Source organism: Kogia breviceps, chromosome 8, assembly GCF_026419965.1.
Source record: "Kogia breviceps isolate mKogBre1 chromosome 8, mKogBre1 haplotype 1, whole genome shotgun sequence".
Taxonomy (NCBI): domain Eukaryota; kingdom Metazoa; phylum Chordata; class Mammalia; order Artiodactyla; family Physeteridae; genus Kogia; species Kogia breviceps.
The window spans coordinates 40,759,081-40,780,044 of NC_081317.1; the positions used below are offsets into that span (position 1 = coordinate 40,759,081).

The 20,964-nt window shown below is 42.8% G+C and overlaps 1 protein-coding gene across 9 annotated transcripts in view; it reads left to right on the top strand.

The window, feature by feature from the left end:
* Window positions 1-1,816: 1,816 nt before the first annotated feature.
* Window positions 1,817-20,964, top strand: part of FRMD3 (FERM domain containing 3) — a 345,639-nt gene continuing 326,491 nt past the window's right edge. Inside the window, exon 1 of one of the 9 annotated variants that reach the window (XM_067041279.1) lies at window positions 1,817-1,965. Coding sequence is in view for 2 of the 9 variants with exons in the window: in XM_067041274.1 (XP_066897375.1) it covers window positions 2,329-2,475 (147 nt within the window). In the remaining 7 variants the exon portion in view is untranslated. Of the gene's footprint in view, window positions 1,966-2,081; window positions 2,476-20,964 lie in introns of those variants that run through there. The other 8 variants (XM_067041281.1, XM_067041274.1, XM_059072326.2 and 5 more) reach the window with 8 other exon arrangements.

Consider the following 20,964-nt stretch of genomic DNA (forward strand, 5'->3'; position numbering starts at 1 on the left):
CGTATGTGGTAATTTCCCCAGCTGTTTTTCATGTATTCCAAGGGCTTCCCAAGCCCACATTATACCTGTTGAATCTCAGCCTTCCAAACCAGACCAGATAGCCAATCTCAGATTCTTCTCATTTCCTCAAAATGCTGTTGCTTGCAATCCCACTTTGGGTGACCTCTGTTCTGTCCTTTTCCCTAGTGTCCTTATTCAACTTCCCTGAAATTTGAGATAACAATTTTGGGGTACTGAGCTTGACTCTTTTGGAGCCGAAAGCTTGCTACAGTAAGAAGAGACAAGTATGTAGCCTTAAAAGAAAAGCTTGGGTTGTCTTGTGAGGTGACTTTTCTTTGAACTCTAGGCTATCTTAGATCTGCTCTTTGGGTTGGGAGAGATGATTCAACCCCAGTTGTAGTTTTCATATAGGAGTGGAACAGTCTCAACACTGACATCTCATATACATATGGAGCTTTAGAGAGTACAGATCTGTCCTCCACTGGCCTTGTCTCATCCCAGCTTCTCAGCCACCTGTGAGATGAGCAGAACAAACATAGATGTGCTTGCCTTTGAAGCTGAGAAAAGAAATGAAGAGGCTTTCCCAGGATTCTCAGGGTCAGCCAGTAGCTAGGCCAAGAGTCAAATCCACATCTTCCCAGACTCTCCACACTGACCTCCCTGTCAGGTCCTGCCCTAACATTCCTCAGCCTGGGGCAAGCATACACACAGAGGCCCACATACTATTATCTAAATATTAACAAGCAATAATCAAGCTATCAATTGTTAAATAAAATATACTCTATCCTCCTATCCTGACAGTTTGGAGTTTCCAGAAGCAAATGCTGAGACTGAATTTGACCTATTGGGTATTTATTAGTGATCAACACAGGGAGGAAACTGACTGCAATGCAGACCCCAAGCAAGCCTCAGCCAATCCCACGGGGGTGTCCTAGAGCACTGATGGCCCATCAAAGTGTATCAAGTTTAGGTGAAATGACTGGGCCATCCCTCCCACCCCAAGTACAGGGCATACGTTTGGATGAGGAGGCTCTGTGCAGCTGCAGCAAGAACCGACAGCTGGGCCATGAGCCCTTCCTCTAACAAATACTCCTTAATAACGACCTGTTCAGCCCAGGAAAGGGCAGCAGGGTGAGAGACCCTCTTTCTCCTCCCACTTCTGGATGTCTTGGCCACCACATCCAAAGTCCACCTGCCTCTACAGCTGCCCTTGGGCCTATAGGCACACCATACAGGGGCTTGAGACACGCTGGGAAAGAGAGAGGGGCAGGAGACGCCTATCCCCAACATCCTGGAGGCAGAATCCCAGGGTTCCCAGTACCCAGAGATTGGCCTAAAACCGGACGGGGTATACCTCCATTCTTGGACAATGTGGGAGCAGAAGTCCCTTAAGGGCCCCCCTTAGGGCAGGATAAGGACCCTCTTGCTCGGGTCTAAGGTACTGCTACCAGAGATCGAAGTGAAATGTTGGGAGACAAAAAAGAGAAATTGCTTAAGGAAGGTTCTGAATTTCTTAGAGAAGGAGATTGACTCTCAGTTAATATTAAACAAAATAAAGGCTTACAAAAATCCCCATGAGTACCAGGGATTGTGACTGTTAGCCTTATTGCCGTTGTAGCCGGGCAAGGGCCTCATGTCACTCTCGGGGTTCGCCCTTGGTCCAGTAATCCTCTCCCGCAGGGGAATCCTCCTTGCGGGTGTAAGTCAGGATCGCCCTCCACCCCCACGCCCGCAGCCAGGTCCCTGGGGCCAAGCAGAGCAGGGCGCTGTCGGGCGCCTGGGGGAGCCGGGGCAGGGACGTGCGCGACCAGGAGCCAGAGTGATCGCGGCCGGAGAGGGAGGAGGCTGCCGGGCCCAGCCTGACGCAGAGGCGGCGGCGGCGGAGCAGGCCACTGCCGGGGCGCCCCGGCCACCAGCGTTAGCCCTCTCTCCACCTTCTCCTGCCGCAGCTCCTCGCGAGTGGGAGTGAGTACGTCGCGCGCCAGCTGGGGGTCGCGGGCTCGGGGCATCCTCTGCAAGCGAGCCCGGGCGGAGGGAGGCGCAGGAGCGCGCGCGAGGGGCGGAGGCGGGGAAAGGAGCGGGCGAGGCGGAGGCGAGGGAGCGGAGGGAGGGGAGCGAGCAGAGGGAGGGAAGCGAGGAGAGGGAGGGGCCCGCCTGCCGCGCCCCGGCCGCTCGGCTTGTGTGGCCGCAGGCGCCCGTCGCCGCTGCTGTGCCGGGGCTGAGCCGCGCCCGGGTTTCCAGGACGGTGCGTAAGCGAGTGTGTGTGTCCGCGCGGGCGAGCGCCGCGCCGGCCCGGAGCCTCTCGCTCGCTTCCACGGGCCGCGGTGCATGTTCGCCTCCTGCCACTGTGTGCCGAGAGGCAGGAGGACCATGAAAATGATCCACTTTCGGAGCTCCAGCATCAAATCGCTCAGCCAGGAGATGAAATGCACCATTCGGCTGCTGGACGACTCGGAGATCTCCTGCCACATCCAGGTGCTGGGGCGAGGGAGTGGACTACACCCCGGGCGCAGGACTGGGGGGCCTCTGCGGGTGGGCGTGCGCCAGCAGGGGCGAAGAACCCAGTCGGGGGCCTGCTAGAAAGCCACATTTCTCTTCCTCCGCCCCCTGAGGCTGGGAGCCCTACCCAGGGATGGGGGCACTGTCCCCCGTAGGCACCAGGCGCGCGTTTTGCGTCCCCGGGGCCCCTTCCTCTGGCTTACACGCTGCGCTCAAGTCTCGCTGCGCCTAGGCTGGGGGCGCAAGGCAGCTGCCTCCTGGGGGACTCTAACCCCTCTGTTCCCTACCCCGTCGGGATATGAGTTCTGAGAGCCAAGAGGGGTACCTGCATGTCGCCCACTTTTTCCTTCCTCCATTCCTCCACGTGGAGAAGGCATGCACCAGCCTGGGTTCACTCATTTCTTTCTCCGGCGCCCGGGCTCCGGAGGTGCCCTCAGTCCCAGGGACCTGCTCTCTCTCCCTGCCTCCCCTCTACCGGTGGCCTTTACTTCTCAGCGTGGAGAGGCGGCGAAGTTTCCCGGGAGTGAAGAGAGGCCAGGCAGCCCCGGGCTCCAGCCTTAAGGGATGGGGCGCGCGCTGCGCGGACTGGAGCTACCTCGAAAGGAATCGTGTCAAATCTGAGTGTTTCAGAGAAAAGAAAAGGGCTGTGAGGCCGGCAGGGAGGGAGCCCTGCAGGACCTGGGTTCCGGGAAAAAGCGCCCTTTGGGATATTGGTGGACATTTGCTCTCGTCCAAGTTGGAGAAGGCCACAGTTGTTTGGGCGAAGGCAGCTTTGCTGGCAACCCCGTCCTCGGGTAGTAAGTGCCTCTGGGCTTGCAGTAGATCTAGTGTGAGCTGCAGCGGTGTGTGTGTGTGTGTGTGTGTGTGTGTGTGTGTGTGTGTGTGTGTGTGTGTGTGTGTGTGTTCTTTCAGTGCATGTATATGTAGGCAGGTATGTGTCCTGTGCCAAGACCCACTTGGGGCACACAACCTGGAAAGGTCATGTCAGGGTTCAGCACTATTAGCTTCTGACTTTTAAATCTATTATTTATCTCTGTGATTTCCTCTTCTCACATACCTGAGTCTTGAAGCTCCAGGACGGAGTGAGCTGTTTTAAAAATACTGGGCACCCTACCCCCATTCTGGTGAGAGATGAATGGGAGCAGCGTCTCCCAGGGGCAAGAATCTGCCTCTGGGCTGTGTTAACTAAGAATGAATGAATGAACGAATGGTCCCCCCCCCTTTTTCTTTTCTTGTGGGAGTTTGTGGCATAGGGACAGTGACAACTAATTTGTGAGCTGACAACTGGATAAGTTTCAAGGGAGGAATGTGGTGCCCCATGACCTCCCAGGAAAGTAGGCTCCCACTGACTTTTCTGGAGGATCTTGAATTTCATTCTGGACTAAGCATTGCTGCTAAACTTAATAATAAAAGGATTAGCAGGATAGGCAGTTTTTCTGCTGCCACAGGGTTGCACAGAAACATTTGGCATGTACTGTCTTGTGAGTCAGAGAGAGTAGTTTGTGTATTTTGCTTTAAGTCCTAAAGTGGGTGTTCAAGAACTTTAATCCATATTGAATATGTAGATAATGAAGGGACCAGTGGCAGAGAGTGGGGCTGTTGAGTTCTCCTGGGCTCTCTCAGCCCTCTCTCTGCCCTGTCCTTTCCCACTTGGAGTTGACACCACTGTTTTTTTTTTTTTCCCTTTGGGGGAGGTAGTCTTCCTTAGAATAGATAAATAGTCCCCAAAGGACATGTATGCATTGCCTGGTGTTCTGGGAAACAATAAATTGTAGCTAGTCTAATAGCAATTTGGAACGTTAGAGTTTGTATGGCCCAACTGATGCCAAAGAGGTTAAAATGTTATGTTCCAAAATGTTGATTTTGGCATTGCTTAAGAAAATCAAGTGTTTTATTTGGGGGCACATCTACCCCCAAATGGTGATTATCATTTAACCAATTAAAATGAATTAAAAGATTTTATTTTGATAATTTTGGACCTTATACCTTCCTAGAATATTTCAACCTGGGAATTGATGTTACAATTCTGAGCATAAGGTCACAAAAAACTTTCCATTTGTTCAGGGTGAGGACAAAATGATTTTTTTTAAAAAAAAATAAGCTTTTGGAGTCACCAGTACATGTCCTGGGGAATCCACCTGTCTTTCCTTTCTTGCTTGCCTTTTTCCTCCATTTTAGGGAATCACAAAATTAAAAGAGAGTATAGATAGTTACACAAATCTTCCCTCTATAACCCACACAAAATGTGAGTTATGGATTTTTTTTTTGGCAAAACAATAGCTTTTTTTTTTTTTTTTTTTTTTAATTTATTTTTTTTTGCTGTACGCGGGCCTCTCACTGTTGTGGCCTCTCCCGTTGCGGAGCACAGGCTCCGGACGCACAGGCTCAGCGGCCATGGCTCACGGACCCAGCCGCTCCGCGGCATGTGGGATCTTCTCGGACTGGGGCACGAACCCGTGTCCCCTGCATCGGCAGGTGGACTCTCAACCACTGCGCCACCAGGGAAGCCCAAAACAATAGCTTTTAAATATTCTTTTCCAAACTATATAATTTGGGTGGTTATTGACCAAAAAACCCCTTTCAAACAAACAATGTAATGGCTCAGTGTCAGCAGCCTGATAGCTAGTTCCAGTAGGAGATGCCAAGTATTACTTGCTATGGCTCTTCATAGGATCTAGGATGCTGTCGCATTATGTCATTTGCATGTGAATGTTTAGGTCGAGTGGAAGAGGAATTCCAACCAGATAGGGAGCAAAAGGAGAGTCGAGGGCACCAGACAGAGGCCTGGGGAGGGGAAGGAGTTGCTAAATGTTCCCTATTGGGCCTTTCCAACTGAGCCAACCCTTGAAGTCTGGAGACTGTGGAAGGACATGCCTTAGCTCTCACCTCTTTCATTCAGTCTTGCTGCTTCAAGTAGAGCATAGTCCTAGCCATCTTCCCCATTCCATCCACGTTTTCAGACGCTGGCAGGGTATTCACAACTCCTTCTAATGAGCTTGCCATTTTTAATACTGACTTTTATTGAGTAAAATATAGACTTTGTACATTATTTCTTTGTTAGCAAATCCTGGTAAACATGGTTGCTATTATCGGAATTGCCTGGAAATTTGTATTTGTATTTGAATAGAAATCCTGGCACTGTGCCTAGTACACAGTAGGCGCTTAATAATTATTTATAGATGTAGATTGAATAATTTCTGTCTGGGCTGTTAAATTCATGAGGTTAGGAACTTTTGTTGTGGTAGTTGTTCAAGGAGTCCTCAGTACCCAGAGCAGAACCTGGCATATAGTTGTGTTCAGTAAACACTTGTTGAATGAATGAATGCTACCAGCCCAGTATTTAATGTAGCTCATTACCTGTCAGCATGAGGGTAGCATGACAGCATTGGACTGGGAATCAGGAGATACATGATTTAGTTATGTCACCAACCAGTCATGTGACACTGAGTGAGTCATTTGACATTTGGAATCAATGTTTCTTATTTTGTAAAATAAGAGAGTTGGGTTAGAATGGATGGCTCCAGTTTAAAAAGTCTGTAGTTTAACTGTTACCTAGACTAATTACCTTTGAGTAAAACATTGCTGTTGACAGAGTGGTTGTATACACATTATCTCATGTGATTTTCATTCCTATCCTGTTATCTCCATTTTATTGATGTTATTGTGTTCTTGAGTGTTATCTCAATTTTACAGGTGTAGAAAATGAGGTTCAGAGATATTAGGCAACTTGAGTCACCTGGCAAGTAAGTAGATTAGAAGCCATGTCTTTTGACTCAGAATCCAGAGCCCTTCTTCTCTGCAGCTGCCTCCTGAGACTTGAGAATTAGGATGCTTTAGGCTGCAAATAAGACAGTAGCCAAGTTAAAGTGGCTTAAATAATAAGGACCCTTATTATCTTACCTAATGAGAAGTCCAGAGGTAGGGTAGCTTCAGAGTTGTTCAGCAGCTCTGCGTGGACCTAGGTACTTTCCATTTTTCCACTCTGCCACCTCAACACGTCACCTTTGTCATTTATAGTCCTGATTATAAGGTGGCTGTAGTAGTTCTGAATGTCAGTCAAGTACTAACACATCCACTGTATAAGAGGTGGTGTTTCTTCCTGCATTTCTTTTTATCGTGGGAGAACACCATTCCTGGAGGCCCCCCATCAGTCTTTCCTTCAGATCCCATTGGCCAGGATTAGATCCTATACCCACGACTTAGCTGCAAAAGAGTCTAGAAACGTGTACATTTGGTATCTGCACCCTTCACTCTCTATAACAGGAGGTGGGCCTTGACATCACGGAAGCAATGGAGAGGTGTGTGTACGTGTGCGTGTGCCTGTGTGTGTGTAGTAGGGGGCTGGGGAACTGCTGTTGGCTAAGCAAGCAGTAGTGTCTTTCAGAATAGGTCAAACTGAGTTACAATTATTGTTACAATAAAACTGCCAGGAATGTTTAATAAGATGTTAAGTAAGCCCAGGCTTAATTTAGGCAATCTTTGTATGATCAAATTCCACAACAAGAAAAATTATTGGAAAGTCCTTTGTAGTTGGTGTTGTTAAATCAGTTCAGTCCTTACTGAGCTGGTGGGTTCTGGGCAACTACAAGCCATCTAATATAGAGCAGGCACCTCTGCTCTTGTTGAAGTGGCAGTGTGGCAAAGTGGTTGAGAGCTTATGTTCCCGAGTGCTACTTGCCTGGGTTTGAACCCTGGCTCTACTATCAACTAGTCAGGTGATTTGGGCAAGTCACTTTACCTCTTTAGGTCTCAGTTTCCTCACCTGTAAAGTGGGGGTAATAATGGCACAACCTCATGGGCTTGTTGTAACCATTAAATGTGGGATATATGCCGAGCGCTTAGTACCTAGTCCATTTTAAGAGCTGAAAAAATATTGATGGTTGTCTTACTATTATGTGAAGGTATACTGGATTTAATCCTAAGTAGTGGGAAAGCTTTGGCTTGGAATTTAATGTCTTTAAGACCAAACTCCATTACTTTTTGATTGTGCAAGACCATAAGCAAGTCACTGGGCCTCCTGTTTTTTAATCTGTGAAATGGGCATAATAATTCCTCAATTGCCAGTCTCCATTGGGTTGTTGAGGTGATGTCTATAAAAGCATGTTGCAAATGTTAAAACATCACCCAAATGTAGAATACTATTCTAATTAATTCAGTTAAAAAAAAAAAGAGAGAGTGGTTTACTGCATCCTGATTTTCTTATCTTCTGGAACAGGAATTGGATGGTCACATGCAAACATACATATATGCTAAATATCAGGCCCCATGATGATCCTGCTGGTGAAATTCAAGCTAGGTGCAGCTGACAGCTGCACCTTTTCTGCTAGAAAGGACAATCCAACACTTTTCTCTGTCAAACTCATTGAGAATGCCATTCAGAGTACAGTGAAGATCAGACACAAAAGGAATAGGAGAGTTTGTTAAATACTGTGGTCTAGCTCTGACGTGTTTAGGCCTAGATTACATGGGCCAGCTCTTTGTATTAAGTATATTCTGACAAAAAAAGTAATGTTATTTCAATGGTCTGCTAAGATCTTATCTCATGATGTCCTCAAAGCAAAGGCAAAAGTGTATTGACTGTGGGGAGAATGCAGTACTGTTAGCTCCACATCATTTGGACAGTATATCAGCTGGGTGCTTTTAACTAACAAATTCTAATTCAAACTGGCTTTAGCACTAAGGGTGTTTACTGGATCACATATCCAGAAGTGCTGATTTAAGTAAGGACCTAATTCAAGGACTATCCTGCCTTTGTGTGAGGCTTTATCCTCAGACTGATAGTGAAATGGTTATAGTAGTTCCAGTTCTCACATTTTCATTGGACACCCTCCAGAAGAAGAGAAAAACCACTTCCCACTCAGCATTCCAAGCACAAGTCCTGCAATCATTCTGATCAGACCTCCTGGGTCACATGCCCACCCTGAACAGTGAGTGTAATCAATAGAAGGGAATGTGCTGATTAGCTTCAGGTGACCAGAACCTGACCCTGGGACTCAGAGTGGAATCAGCTTCCTTCCTGGTGGTGGTCTGCATGGGGGAGAGGTCAAAGCCTAGAAATCAGGGCTCTCCTCTGAAGGAAGAGGGGGAAGGGGGGAGGGCTGCTAGAAGTTAACCATACTAGATTCTTTGTCTGTCTGGGTCGGTGATTCTCGAAATGTGTTCTGGGGACCCCCAGGAGTCCCTGAGATCCTTGCAGGGGGTGTATGAGGTTCAAACTATTTTCAAAATAATAATAAGATGTTGTTTGCCTCTTCTAGATAAAAGAGTTTTATCAAGGTATAATTTACATACCATAAAATTCACCCATTTGAAGTGTACAATTTTAAGATCTTCACAGAGTTGTGCAACCATTACCACAAGCAATTTTGGAACATTTTCATCATCCCCAAAAGAAAGCCTATGCCCTTTAGTAGTCACACTCCCCTTTCCCCCTAAACCTCCTAGCCCTAGGTAACCACGAATCTAATTTCTGTCTCTAGAGATTTGTCTGTTGTGGCCATTTGATAAAAGTGAAATCATACAATGATCTTTTGTGTCTGACTTCTTTCAGTTAGCATAATGTTTGCAAGGTTCATCCATGTTGTAGCATGTGTCCGTATTTCTTCACTTTTAATTGCTGAATAATATTCTATTGTTTGGATAGATCACAGTTTATCAATTTATCTGTTGATGAAAATTTGGGTTGTTTCCACTTTTTGGCTATTATGAAGAATGTTGCAGTGCATATTCCTATAAAATTTGCCATTTCTTTTCGGTATACACCTGGGAGTGAAATTACTGTGTCATATGTTTAGTAACTCTGTTTAAATCTTTTGAATTGAACAGTTTGCCAAACTGTTTTCCCAAGCAGCTGCACCATTTTATATTTCCACCAGCAGTGTATAAGGGTTTCAGTTTCTCCACAGTCTTGCCAACACTTGTTATTATCTATTTGATTATGGCTATCTTAGTGAATGTGAAGTGATATCTTATTGTGGTTTTGATTTGCATTTCCTTGATGCTAATGATGTTGAGCATCATTTCATGTGGTAATTGGCCATTTGTATATCTTCTTTGGAGAACTGTCTGTTGGGATCCTTTGCCCATTTAAAAGTTGAATTGTCTTTTTATTATTGAGTTCTAATAATTCTTTATATATTCTGGATACGGACCCCTTATTTAATAAATAATTTAGGGCTTCCCTGGTGGTGCAGTGGTTGAGAATCCGCCTGCCAATGCAGGGGGCACGGGTTCGTGCCCCGGTCCGGGAAGATCCCACATGCCGCGGAGCAGCTGGGCCCGTGAGCCATGGCCCCTGAGCCTGTGCGTCCGGAGCCTGTGCTCCACAACGGGAGAGGCCACAACAGTGAGAGGCCCGTGTACCAACAAAACAAAACAAAAAAAATAATAATTTAAAGATTTTTTTTCCCATTCTTAGGGTTGTGTTTTTACTCTGATGGTGTCAACATTTTAAAAATTTTGATGAAATCCAATTTCTCTATTTTTTCTTTTGTTGTTTCTGATTTTTGTGTCATAGCTAACTAACTATTGCCTAAACCAAGGTCATGAGATTTATACCTGTGTTTCCTTCGAACAGTTTTATAGTTTTAGCTCTTACATTTAGGTCTTTGATTCATTATTTTATTGATATGTGATCACATACCATAAAATTTCACCATTTTAAAGTGTAAAATTCGGCAGATGTAGTATATTCACAAAGTTGTACAACCATCACCACTAATTCCAGAACATTTTCATCATCCCCCAGATAAAACTGTACCCACTAATTGTCCCCATCTGGGACTTCCCTGGTGGTCCAGTGGCTAAGACTGTGCACTCCCAATGCAGCGGCCCCAGGTTCCATCCCTGGTCAGGGAACTAGTTCCCACATGCCCAACTAAGAGTTCGCATGCCGCAACTAAAAAAAAAAAGATCCCACATGCCACAACTAAAGATCCTGCGTGCTGCTACTGAAGATCCTGCATTTTGCAATGAAGGTCCTGCCTGCTGCAACTAAGAACCAGCACAGCCAAATACATAAATAAATATTTTAAAAAATAGTCCCCATCTGATCCATTTTGAATTAATTTTTGTATATGGTTTGAGGTAGGGGTTGAACTTGGTTCTTTTGCATGTGGATATCCAGTTGTCCCAGCACCATTTGTTGAAAAAACTATTTTTGTATTTGTCACCCTTGTTGAGATGTTGATTTGCCTTTTCCATTCTCATTCTCTCATACGTATACAGCAGAGTTTTCCAGAGGCTGCATGATATGTGATATTGCAACACATTGACTATGGAAGCAGATGTGAGAATCCAGCTGTCTTCTGTTGAGCCAGACAGTAAAGATATTTATAAAAATGTAAAAAGCACTACTTGTCTCACTAAATTAGTCTTTATTTTGTAAGATAAAGTTATTTTTCATAAAAGTATGCTATTTATGTTAATGTGCAATGGGTTTATTATTTTTTTAATGAATCAATGTTTGAATATTTTTAAAAATTGTCAGCAAATATTGAGATATACAACCCAAATAAACAAAAGTTCTATAGATCATCAATAATGTAAGGGAGTTTTCAGGCCAAAAAGCTTAAGAATTGCTGGTTTTGGTGGCTATCAATTTACTGAACTTCCTGAAAAATTTTTTAAAAACCCTAAGTAAAACAAAATAGAACTCCCATGCATCTTGGGCCTCCAAGATTGCAAGTTACAAGTACTTGAAATGATGTCAGTTAAATAAAAAACCCAGTTATACATGGAAAATGTGTTATATGTATATTTGGAATTCTTAGTATGAGCGATATACCTGTGTGTGCATGTGTGTGCATATGTGTGTGTGTGCATTGCAATATTAAGAGTAGAAGATCAAGGGCAGGCTCTGCTGTCGTAAGCATTTCCCAATTGCACTTGCTCTCCAGCTGAATCTCGATTTTTTTCAACTCTAATAATTAGATAAAGCCTTGTCTTACTTTGAGATCCCTCTTTTGATTATGGAAAATGTACAGCAACAGTGCATTAACATGTAAACTGCTTGAATCAGGCCCATCAGTCACTGAATTCTTAAGTTGTTACTTCTTTTTCTGAGTAGGCATTTTGGGAACTCTTTTTTTTTTTTAAACATCTTTATTGGAGTATAATTGCTTTACAGTGGTGTGTTAGTTTCTGCTTTACAACAAAGTGAATCAGTTGTACATATACATATGTTTCCATATCTCTTCCTTCTTGTGTCTCCCTCCCTCCCACCCTCCCTATCCCATCCCTCTAGGTGGTCACAAACCACCTATCTGATCTCCTGGGAACTCTTAAAAATGTGGGATAGGGAGGGTGGGAGGGAGACGCAAGAGGGAGGAGATATGGGGATATATATATATGTATATGTATAGCTGATTCACTTTGTTATAAAGCAGAAACTAACACACCATTGTAAAGCAATTATACTGCAATAAAGATGTTAAAAAACAAAACGTGGCAGGAAGAGAAATATCGGAATTTGTCCCACGGAGAATCTAGTATGAGATTCACATGTGTGAGTAGTAGGCATTCAATAGCTAGCAGGGTTCTCTCTCAGTTCCCACTTGGTGTGGGGAAGGATTCAAGTTGCCCCTACTATGAAATAGCAGAGAGCCAAATGTGGAGTCCAGAGATGGGGAAAAAATGGGATTATGATCAGGAGCCATTAGGGCAGGTTTTGCAACTGAGGATTGAACTTAATTCAGGCTAAAAAGAGTTGGCGTTCAACTCTTGGGAGGGAAGTATAAGTGCTTTTCAGTCTCTGACATTCATGTGGATCTTCTGTTCTGTTTTTAAAATGCACATTCTGATTCAGGAGGTCCTGAGGAGTGCCCTGAAATTCTGCATTTCTAATAGGCTTCCAGATGCTGCTGCTGCTGCTGCTGTTCTGTGAACCACACTTGGAATAGTAAGGCGTTAGTGAAATTCATCTGCTTTATAATACCATTCTTAATTTCCTTGAGTGTGGAGCTTTTTGGCCCTTGTCTTACTTGATAATACCTCACCTGGCACATTTCCCTCAGTAGAGGTTCAGTGAATGAGTGGGTGAATGAATAAAGAAATCCATCCAGGTGTATCTATCACTGATAGACTGAAGTGCTGATTAGATATTGATGCTGCGGATGAAACAATTTCTTTTGACTCCCCGCCCCAGCCAAATCAAGAGATTGTTTTTCAAACAGGATTTCCTGTGTTGGCCAATCTGATGAAGCATTGGACGTCCGTGAGAGCGCATGGGGCCCCAGGATTAATGAGAGAATTCTTGTCCCTCTGGGCCACACTTCCCACTCTTGCTTTCCTGTATCCTGGACTCTGGTGGCATTGTAGAGGAACTCTGGCAACTTCATGGCACAAACAAATCATTGTGTATAAGCCATCAGTGCCTGGAAATTCCCAGAGGCTTAGGGGACCCAGCTGTTCTCTCTTTCAGAAGTGACCTCGGGGGACAGTGACCCCAGAGAACAGTGAAAAATACATTTGAGGTGTAACATAAGCTCTGGAGCTGTTTGTCTGGTGAGTTTCCCTGAAGGTGCATGAGGGAAGTGAGAGGATCACTTTGGAAAAACATGAAGTTAATTCTAAATGGAAAGAACATTTGTACAGATCAAGCAATCATGTTTTTCAAAAGTGAATTAGTAAAGTTTTTTGAAATAACGTCAATCTTATTCAGTAAACATTTGAAAAATATCTTCTACATGCCAAGCACAGAGCTGGGAACTAGAGATAAAAAGAAATAAAATCAGACATCAAGAGGCTGATAGTCATTTGGAGGCAGAGAAGCAAGATAATGATTCAAGGACAAAATGACAGATATATGTGGGTGGAGGACCAAGAGGAGGCATCTGTATCAGACTGAGACATCAATCAGTACCTCTGGTGTAGATGACTCTTGATTAATAATTAAAGGACAAGTGGAAATCAATTCTTTGAAGAAGGGAAAAAGGCGTTCCAAACACGGTGAGCCCTTGCTTGGTGTAAAGCCATGGCCATGAAACAGCATGATTGGACATAGAAATGAAGGAAGAGAGAATCTGGGATTAGTCCCAGGTGATTGGTTTCAGTGACAGGGGTCATGGTGATACCAATCCAGTACTGGCCACAAATTTTGGGGACCCACTGGAAAATGAAAATATGGGGCTCCTTGTTAAAAATTTTTAAGAATTTCAAGATCACAAGAACAGACCATTAAACCAGGTGTGGGATCCTTCTTAGCATGGATCCCACACCCATGAAACTGACCCTGAGAAGACAGAATAAAGGAGAAGCAGGTTAGGGGAGAAGATGTTGAGTCTGGGCATGTTGACTTCGTGGTGCCTGTAGGGAATCTGAGTGGAAAATTACTGGTAGCCAGTTGGAAATAAGGAATGAAAGTTAGCAGAGAGGTCTGGCATGGAGACACAGATAAGAGAGTCCTTAGTATTCATGCAAGTGGTGGTAGAAACCATGTGGTATGAATGAAACTATTATGTTGGGTCTTCCATTTTTGTCTTTCTGCTTGGGGCATCCTTGTGTAGATGAAACCAATGGAGTTTGAGCTCTGGAATTCTTTCCAAGAGCACTTGATCATTTTCCCTTAGTCTGGCAATTCCCACCTGAACGAGAGCTTCTCCATTTTCTTCTGCAAGAAAAAAAGGCAGCCAATTCAGAGTTCTCAGTGGAAAAGCACTTTCCTTCTCTTAATTCTCATTTTCTAGCTTGGAATAACAGATGAAAAAAAGTCCTCTCCCTGAGTTAGGAGAGGCTAGTTAGTAAGGCTCTGAGTTACAAAGCATAGGATTTTCACTCTAGGGAAGTTACCCTTTGAGACAGTGTCATGAATATTAAATAGATAATACATTTTAAAATCCTATCAACGTGGTGTAAAATTGAAGTCAACATGTCATATGAGGAGCAACTTTGCAAGTTATGCTGCAATAATTTATCTTTTAAAAATATTTATTTATGTCTCAGATATCTCCAATGGCAAATTTTGTTTTCTATTTAGTTTCCAGGAGATTATTATGAATGTTGATTAAAATAAATTAAATTAAATTAAATTAATTTAAAATTAAAATAAATTCAAGTTCTGTAAAATCCCTCAAAGAAATAATTTAATATTAGTAACATAATGACCTGGCTCTTAGATGTACAACAGAGCTTTGTCTGAATATATCTATTATTATGCTAAGGTTTGAAATATGATTATTCTGTAGCAGGGGAAGCAATTAGCATATTAACAGATTACAGTTTGGTTTATTACCTCTCACCTCAGAAGCATAATTTGTTGCTTTAAGGCAATATTAAACATCACCAATTGATGGTAAATGTTAGTCTGGAAAGGATTGACTGAATCAGGGTCTTCATATGCAATCTGAAAATTCAAGTGCAATATCATTTACTAATGGATTGGTAATAAAATTAAGCAATCTTAAAATAAATCAGTAACTAATTAGCTTTATTAATAGAAGAGAGGACAAAAACCTACTCAGTAAATTGGCTAGTAATTCTTCCTTGATGTTACTAACCAATGTTATTTTTGGGGCTGGTCTATACACATATGACTGCCCATTGTTCTGAAAATAATGCTAGTCTCTGTGATCTTCATCCATATGTAGGTGTCATCTACAATGTTATGATGGTGGGAATTTATTGGTTCTTTGTTTACCAGCATCCTTTCTTTCTGCTCATATGCCTCTTGATATCCTTGAGTAGTATGTTCATAAAGTGTATTAGCTAGTTGATTAAATTGAGATCCAGAAGTGTGATTTGCCTGAAGTTGCCTATTTAGCAAAATTAGGGTGGAGTATGGTGTCTTGGGTTATTGATTTGCTCCTACTAAATACTAAATACTACCCTTCTTTTGTTTTTGAATCTTTCTTGGCAGTCTAAATGATGTAATTCTTTTCCACTGACAACTGTTAATAGCACAAGGAAAAAAACCTCACACTGACCACATTTCTGGGTAAAGAAAGCATGTTGATGTCTTAGAACTGTCATCTAAGGACACAGTTTTAGTTCTTCTCTACTTTCTTTAGTCAATATATGGCTCAATGTACTTCCAAATGAAAATTGACATCAATTGATCAGGTAATTATGAATTGGCATCTAACATTGCTAGATAATTGAAAGATATCTTCCCTTTCCCTTTACATGTTTGGCATGGTACCACGCAATACATTGTTTATATTTTGAAATTTCAAAGTAACTTTCAAAAAATTACAAAGGAAAAAAAGAGGAAGGATGATGTCATAGAATTGTCTATCTATCCTCTGTGGTAATTTACCTTGTAGTTTTGAGATTGACTCAGAAAGTCAAATTCTTAGCAATCCCAGGCCATGGTATTTAGAAGACTGCTAGAAAAATATGAAAGTAAAGTTTTTTGGTTAGGTACTAGTTACATCCTGGTCAGGCTCTCTTTGTTTTGAAGGCTTAGGTAGAAGAGTAATAAAATCTCTGGAGTCAGGGGTGGAAAAAACACTTCATACCACCTGGAGCCTTGTCAAGGGTAACTTCACCTCTTGTGTTCCCAAACCTCAAGGGAGATGTATTTCTGCTGAAGGATCATGGCGGTGGGGGGCAGGGCACCATGTATGATACATTTTGTCTCCACATTTGGAGACATAGTTTCTCCACCAGGTACAGATGTCACCTTCTTGGTTCAGTGCTGATTAAAAGAAAAAAAGGAGGAAAAGTTGTACAGTAATTCAAGGGCAGCCGTGAAGTCTGAGTTTGCAGTGCCAGCAGCAGTGTGGTAATTTGAGAATAGCAAATTAGAAGAACAAAGCAGATTTTAATCATATGCCACAGAGAGGAAGGTGGTTTAGGTTTATCTCCAAATTGTCCCTCCATTAGAGAAAGGGAGGTTTTTAATGCTATAATCCAGTATTAATTGTTAAAGATTTCTTTGTTTCTTCCCCCCAGCCTTTCTTTACTACACTCACTGGGTGGGAAATGCCAGTCTTTTTTCCCATCCATGTACTCAGCAGTTGTTAAATATGAAACATTTTCTTGATGTTATTGGAAATGGAGAGGGGGCACAGATTTTGAGATTTGAGATTCAAGATCTTTACCTTCAGGAGATTTTTGTCTGAAGGCAAAATTGTCCCCTCCCATCCTTTCCATCCACCCATCCACCGATCCATCCATTCATCTCTCAATCCAGCCACCCTCTCCTCCACTCATCCATACAACAGACATTTCCTGAGCATCTCTCTTAAGGACCAGTCTGGGTACCAGAGATAAAAAGATAAGTAAGAATATGGTCCTTTCCAGTCTGGTAGAAAAGACAGACACATAGACAGATTCAAGGTGATACTATTACGTTTGAAGAACACTGAGGTATTATTGGAGCACATAGAGAAACTGAGGTATCAACTGGGGGAAGGTGTAACCCTCCTTTAATCTCTAATCACTCTCTTCCAAAGCCACTACTCCTCCAAAGGATATTCTTTGAAATGAATCACTGATATTTTCTTACTCCCATTTAAATGTGAATAAGATCATCTTTAAGAACTTTGCTCTTTGTCTTGCAAATATCTCAGCAAAAATTGTACCTTGCTATAAAATGTGATTTCAAGAGAAGTCACACACCCCATTCCCTGCTTTCTACCAGCTTTTCACACTCAAAGTGTCTCCTGTATAGAAATTCTTGAGCAGCCACTGGGGATACTAATCCAGCCTGGGAAGGACAGCGAAGAGTTTTTTTTTGGAGGAGATGATGTCTTAGAATCCAAGACTTAGATGAGTTTTAAAGGAAAAGTAGGCATTGTTTGGCCACTAAATTGGGGGACTGTGTTGAGAAGGGGTACAGTTAGGAAAAGAAGGGCCTCTGGCAGAAGGCTGTGCATAGGCAAAGACATGGTGTTTGCGAGGAACTAAGAGAAATGCATTGATTTTATATGTTAACAAAGAGGTCCATAACATGCAGTGGGGAGTTGGCAATTATCTGCTCAGACTATGCAGACAGTGGAGTGGGCAGCTGGAGACTAGAAAACAGTATTGGCTACTGTTTACTAGGGAATAATTAGGACAACCCCATTGAGGCATGGTTTGTGTGGTTCAATGACCATTGCCATTGTTTTGCAGGGTCAGCTTGGCTACACTTCCAGAGTGAAAGGTAAGACGTGTCGTGTGTTTTATCTCAGGCACCACCCTGAGGAACACTGGAGTTTTCAAGTTCTTAGTTGAGGTTTTAAACTTTTATGAGCTGTTGGGGTGGTGATGGTTCCATGACCTGTGACCTTCAGTGAGCCCAGTGATGAAGCGAATCTTTCTTAATTACAGATCAGGAAATTGACAGACTTTTCCAAAGCAACTCATCTCCTTAACCTGTTAGGGTGGTCCTCAGCCCAGCCAGAGAGGGCCTGATGGAAGTAGTTTGGGGGTTTCTGGAAATAAGTGTTGAACAGAAGTGAGAGGAATTGAAAAAGGCCTCTTTCTGCACTTTAGATCAGCACTGTCCAGTAGAACCTTTGTGATGATGAAACTGTTCTTTATCTGTGCTGTCCAATTTGGTAGCCACTGGCCTCACGTGGCGATTGAGCACTTAAAATGTGACTGGTGTCACTGAGGAACTGAATTGTCAGTGTTATTTAATTTAGTTCATTAATATCTAAATTTAAATATTTACATATGCTAGAGGCTGTCATACTGAACAGAACAGTGTTAGCCTCTTAATGGTGGTTAACTCCTGAAGGAGAGAGGAATTGGGAGTCAGGGTGTGGAGTAGCACCGGAAAACTTTCCTGCTTTCCTCTGCATACTGCTATGCCATTTGCACTTTTGGTAAGCATTTGTTACTTTTGCATTTTTAAAGACTGTGTGACATTATGGAAAAGGCAAAACTTTGGTGACAGTAAAAAGATGAGTGGTTGCTTGGGGGAGGAGAAAGAGGGATGAATAGACAGAGAGCATGGAGTATTTTTAGAACAGTGAAACTATTCTGTATGATGCTATAATGGTGGATACATGTTACTGTAAATTTGTCCAAACCCACGGAATGTAAAAATCAAGAGTGAACCCTAATGTAAACTCTGAACTTTGGATTATAATGATGTTATCAATGTAGGTTCATCAATTGTAGGACATGTACCATTCTGGTGGGGATGCTGATATTGGGGGAGGCTCTGCATATGTGGGGATGGGGGGTATATGGGAAATCTCTGTACCTTCTGCTGAATTTTTCTGTGAACGTAAAACTTCTCCAAAAATAAAGTCTATTTAAAAAGAAAAAAATGAGACATTTTGGAGAAGAAATATGTGCCTTTATTCTCAGAGAGGGCTTAGAAAGTTGGAAAAGATTTTAGATTGTTAGTCTAACGCCTGCATCTTTCTCAGGGAGCATCTAAGTCCAGAGAAGAGAAGGGACTCACTTAACCTGGTGAGTGACAGAGGACTAGGAGCCAGGCATCCAGATTTCCACTTTCATAGTTCTTTCAATTTCATGGTAAGGCATTGTTTATGTGAGTTCGGTTAATGTTGCTATGCTTTTCCTGTGTACCTAGAAATAAGTGACATGCCATGATTTAAGTTCAAATTCAACTCTTCATTGCTGGTATATAGGAAAGAGATTGATTTTTAAAATATTAACCTTGTATCCTACAACCTTGCTATAATAACTTATTAGTGCAGGAGTTTTTTTGTTGATTCTTTCAGATTTTCTACATAGACAATCATGTCATCTGTGAATAAAGACAGTTTTATTACTTCCCTCCCAATCTGTGTGCCTTTTATTCTTTTTCTTGCCTTGTTGCATTAGTAAGGACTTCTAGTATGATGTTGAAAAGGAGTGGTGAGAGGGGCATCCTGATTTTAGTGGGGGAATCTTTGAGTTTCTCAACATTGAGGATGATATGAACTGAAGCTTTTTGGAGAATTTTTTAAAAATCAAGTTGAGAAATATCCCCTCTATTCCTAGTTTACTGAGAGTTTTTATGATGAATGGGTCCTGAATTGTCAAATGCTTTTTCTGCATTTATTGATATGATCATGTGATTTTTCTTTAAAAAAATATTTATTTGTTTATTTTATTTTTGGCTGCATTGTGTCTTAGTTGCAGCATGCAGGATGTTCACAGTGGCATGTAGGATCCTCCGCTGTGGCACACCGGCTTCTCTCTAGTTGTGGCGTGCAGGCTCCAGAGCACATGGGCTCTGTAGCTGCGGCATGCAGACTCTCTAGTAGTGGCCTGCATACTCAGTAGCTGCGGCGGGCAGGCTTAGTTGCCCCATGGCATGTGGGATCTTAGTTCCCTGACCAGGGATCGAACATGCATCCCCTGCATTGGAAGGTAGATTCTTAACCACTGGACCACCAGGGAAGTCCCTTGATTTTTCTTTTATACTTTGTTGTTTTGATGGATTACATTAATTGATTTTTTTATTGTTAATTTTTTTAAACATCTTTATTGGAGTGTAATTGCTTTACAATGCTGTATTAGTTTCTGCTTTATAACAAAGTGAATCAGTTATACATATACATATGTTCTCATATCTCTTCCCTCTTGCGTCTCCCTCCCTCCCACCCTCCCTATCCCACCCCTCTATGTGGTCACAAAGCACAGAGCTGATCTCCCTGTGCTATGCAGCTGCTTCCCACTAGCTAACTATTTTACATTTGGTAGTGTATATATGTCCATGCCACTCTCTCACTTTGTCACAGCTTACCCTTCCCCCTCCCCATATCCTCAAGTCCATTCTCTAGTAGGTCTGTGTCTTTATTCCCGTCTTACACCTAGGTTCTTCATGAGCTTTTTATTTTCTTATATTCTATATATATGTGTTAGCATACGGTATTTGTTTTTCTCTTTCTGACTTACTTCGCTCTGTATGACAGACTCTAGGTCCATGCACCTCACTACAAATAACTCAGTTTCTTTTCTTTTTATGGGTGAGTAATATTCCATTGTATATATGTGCCACATCTTCTTTATCCATTCATCCGATGATGGACACTTAGGTTGCTTCCATGTCCTGGCTATTGTAAATAGAGCTGCACTGAACATTTTGGTACATGATGCTTTTTGAATTATGGTGTTCTCAGGGTATATGCCCAGTAGTGGGATTGCTGGGTTGTATGGTAGTTCTATTTTCAGTTTTTAAGGAACCTCCATATTGTTCTCCATAGTGGCTGTATCAATTTCCATTCCCACCAACAGTGCAAGAGTGTTCCCTTTTCTCCACACCCTCTCCAGCATTTATTGTTTGTTGATTTTTTGATGATGGCCATTCTCACGGGTGTGAGATGATATCTCATTGTAGTGTTTTTTTTTTTTTTTTAAATTTTTATTTATTTATTTATTTTTTCTGGTACGCAGGCCTCTCACTGCTGCAGCCTCTCCCATTGCGGAGCACAGGCTCTGGACGCGCAGGCTCAGCGGCCATGGCTCACGGGCCCAGCCACTCCGTGGCATGTGGGATCTCCCCAGACCGGGGCACGAACCCTTGTCCCCTGCATCGGCAGGCGACTCTCAACCACTGCGCCACCAGGGAAGCCCCCT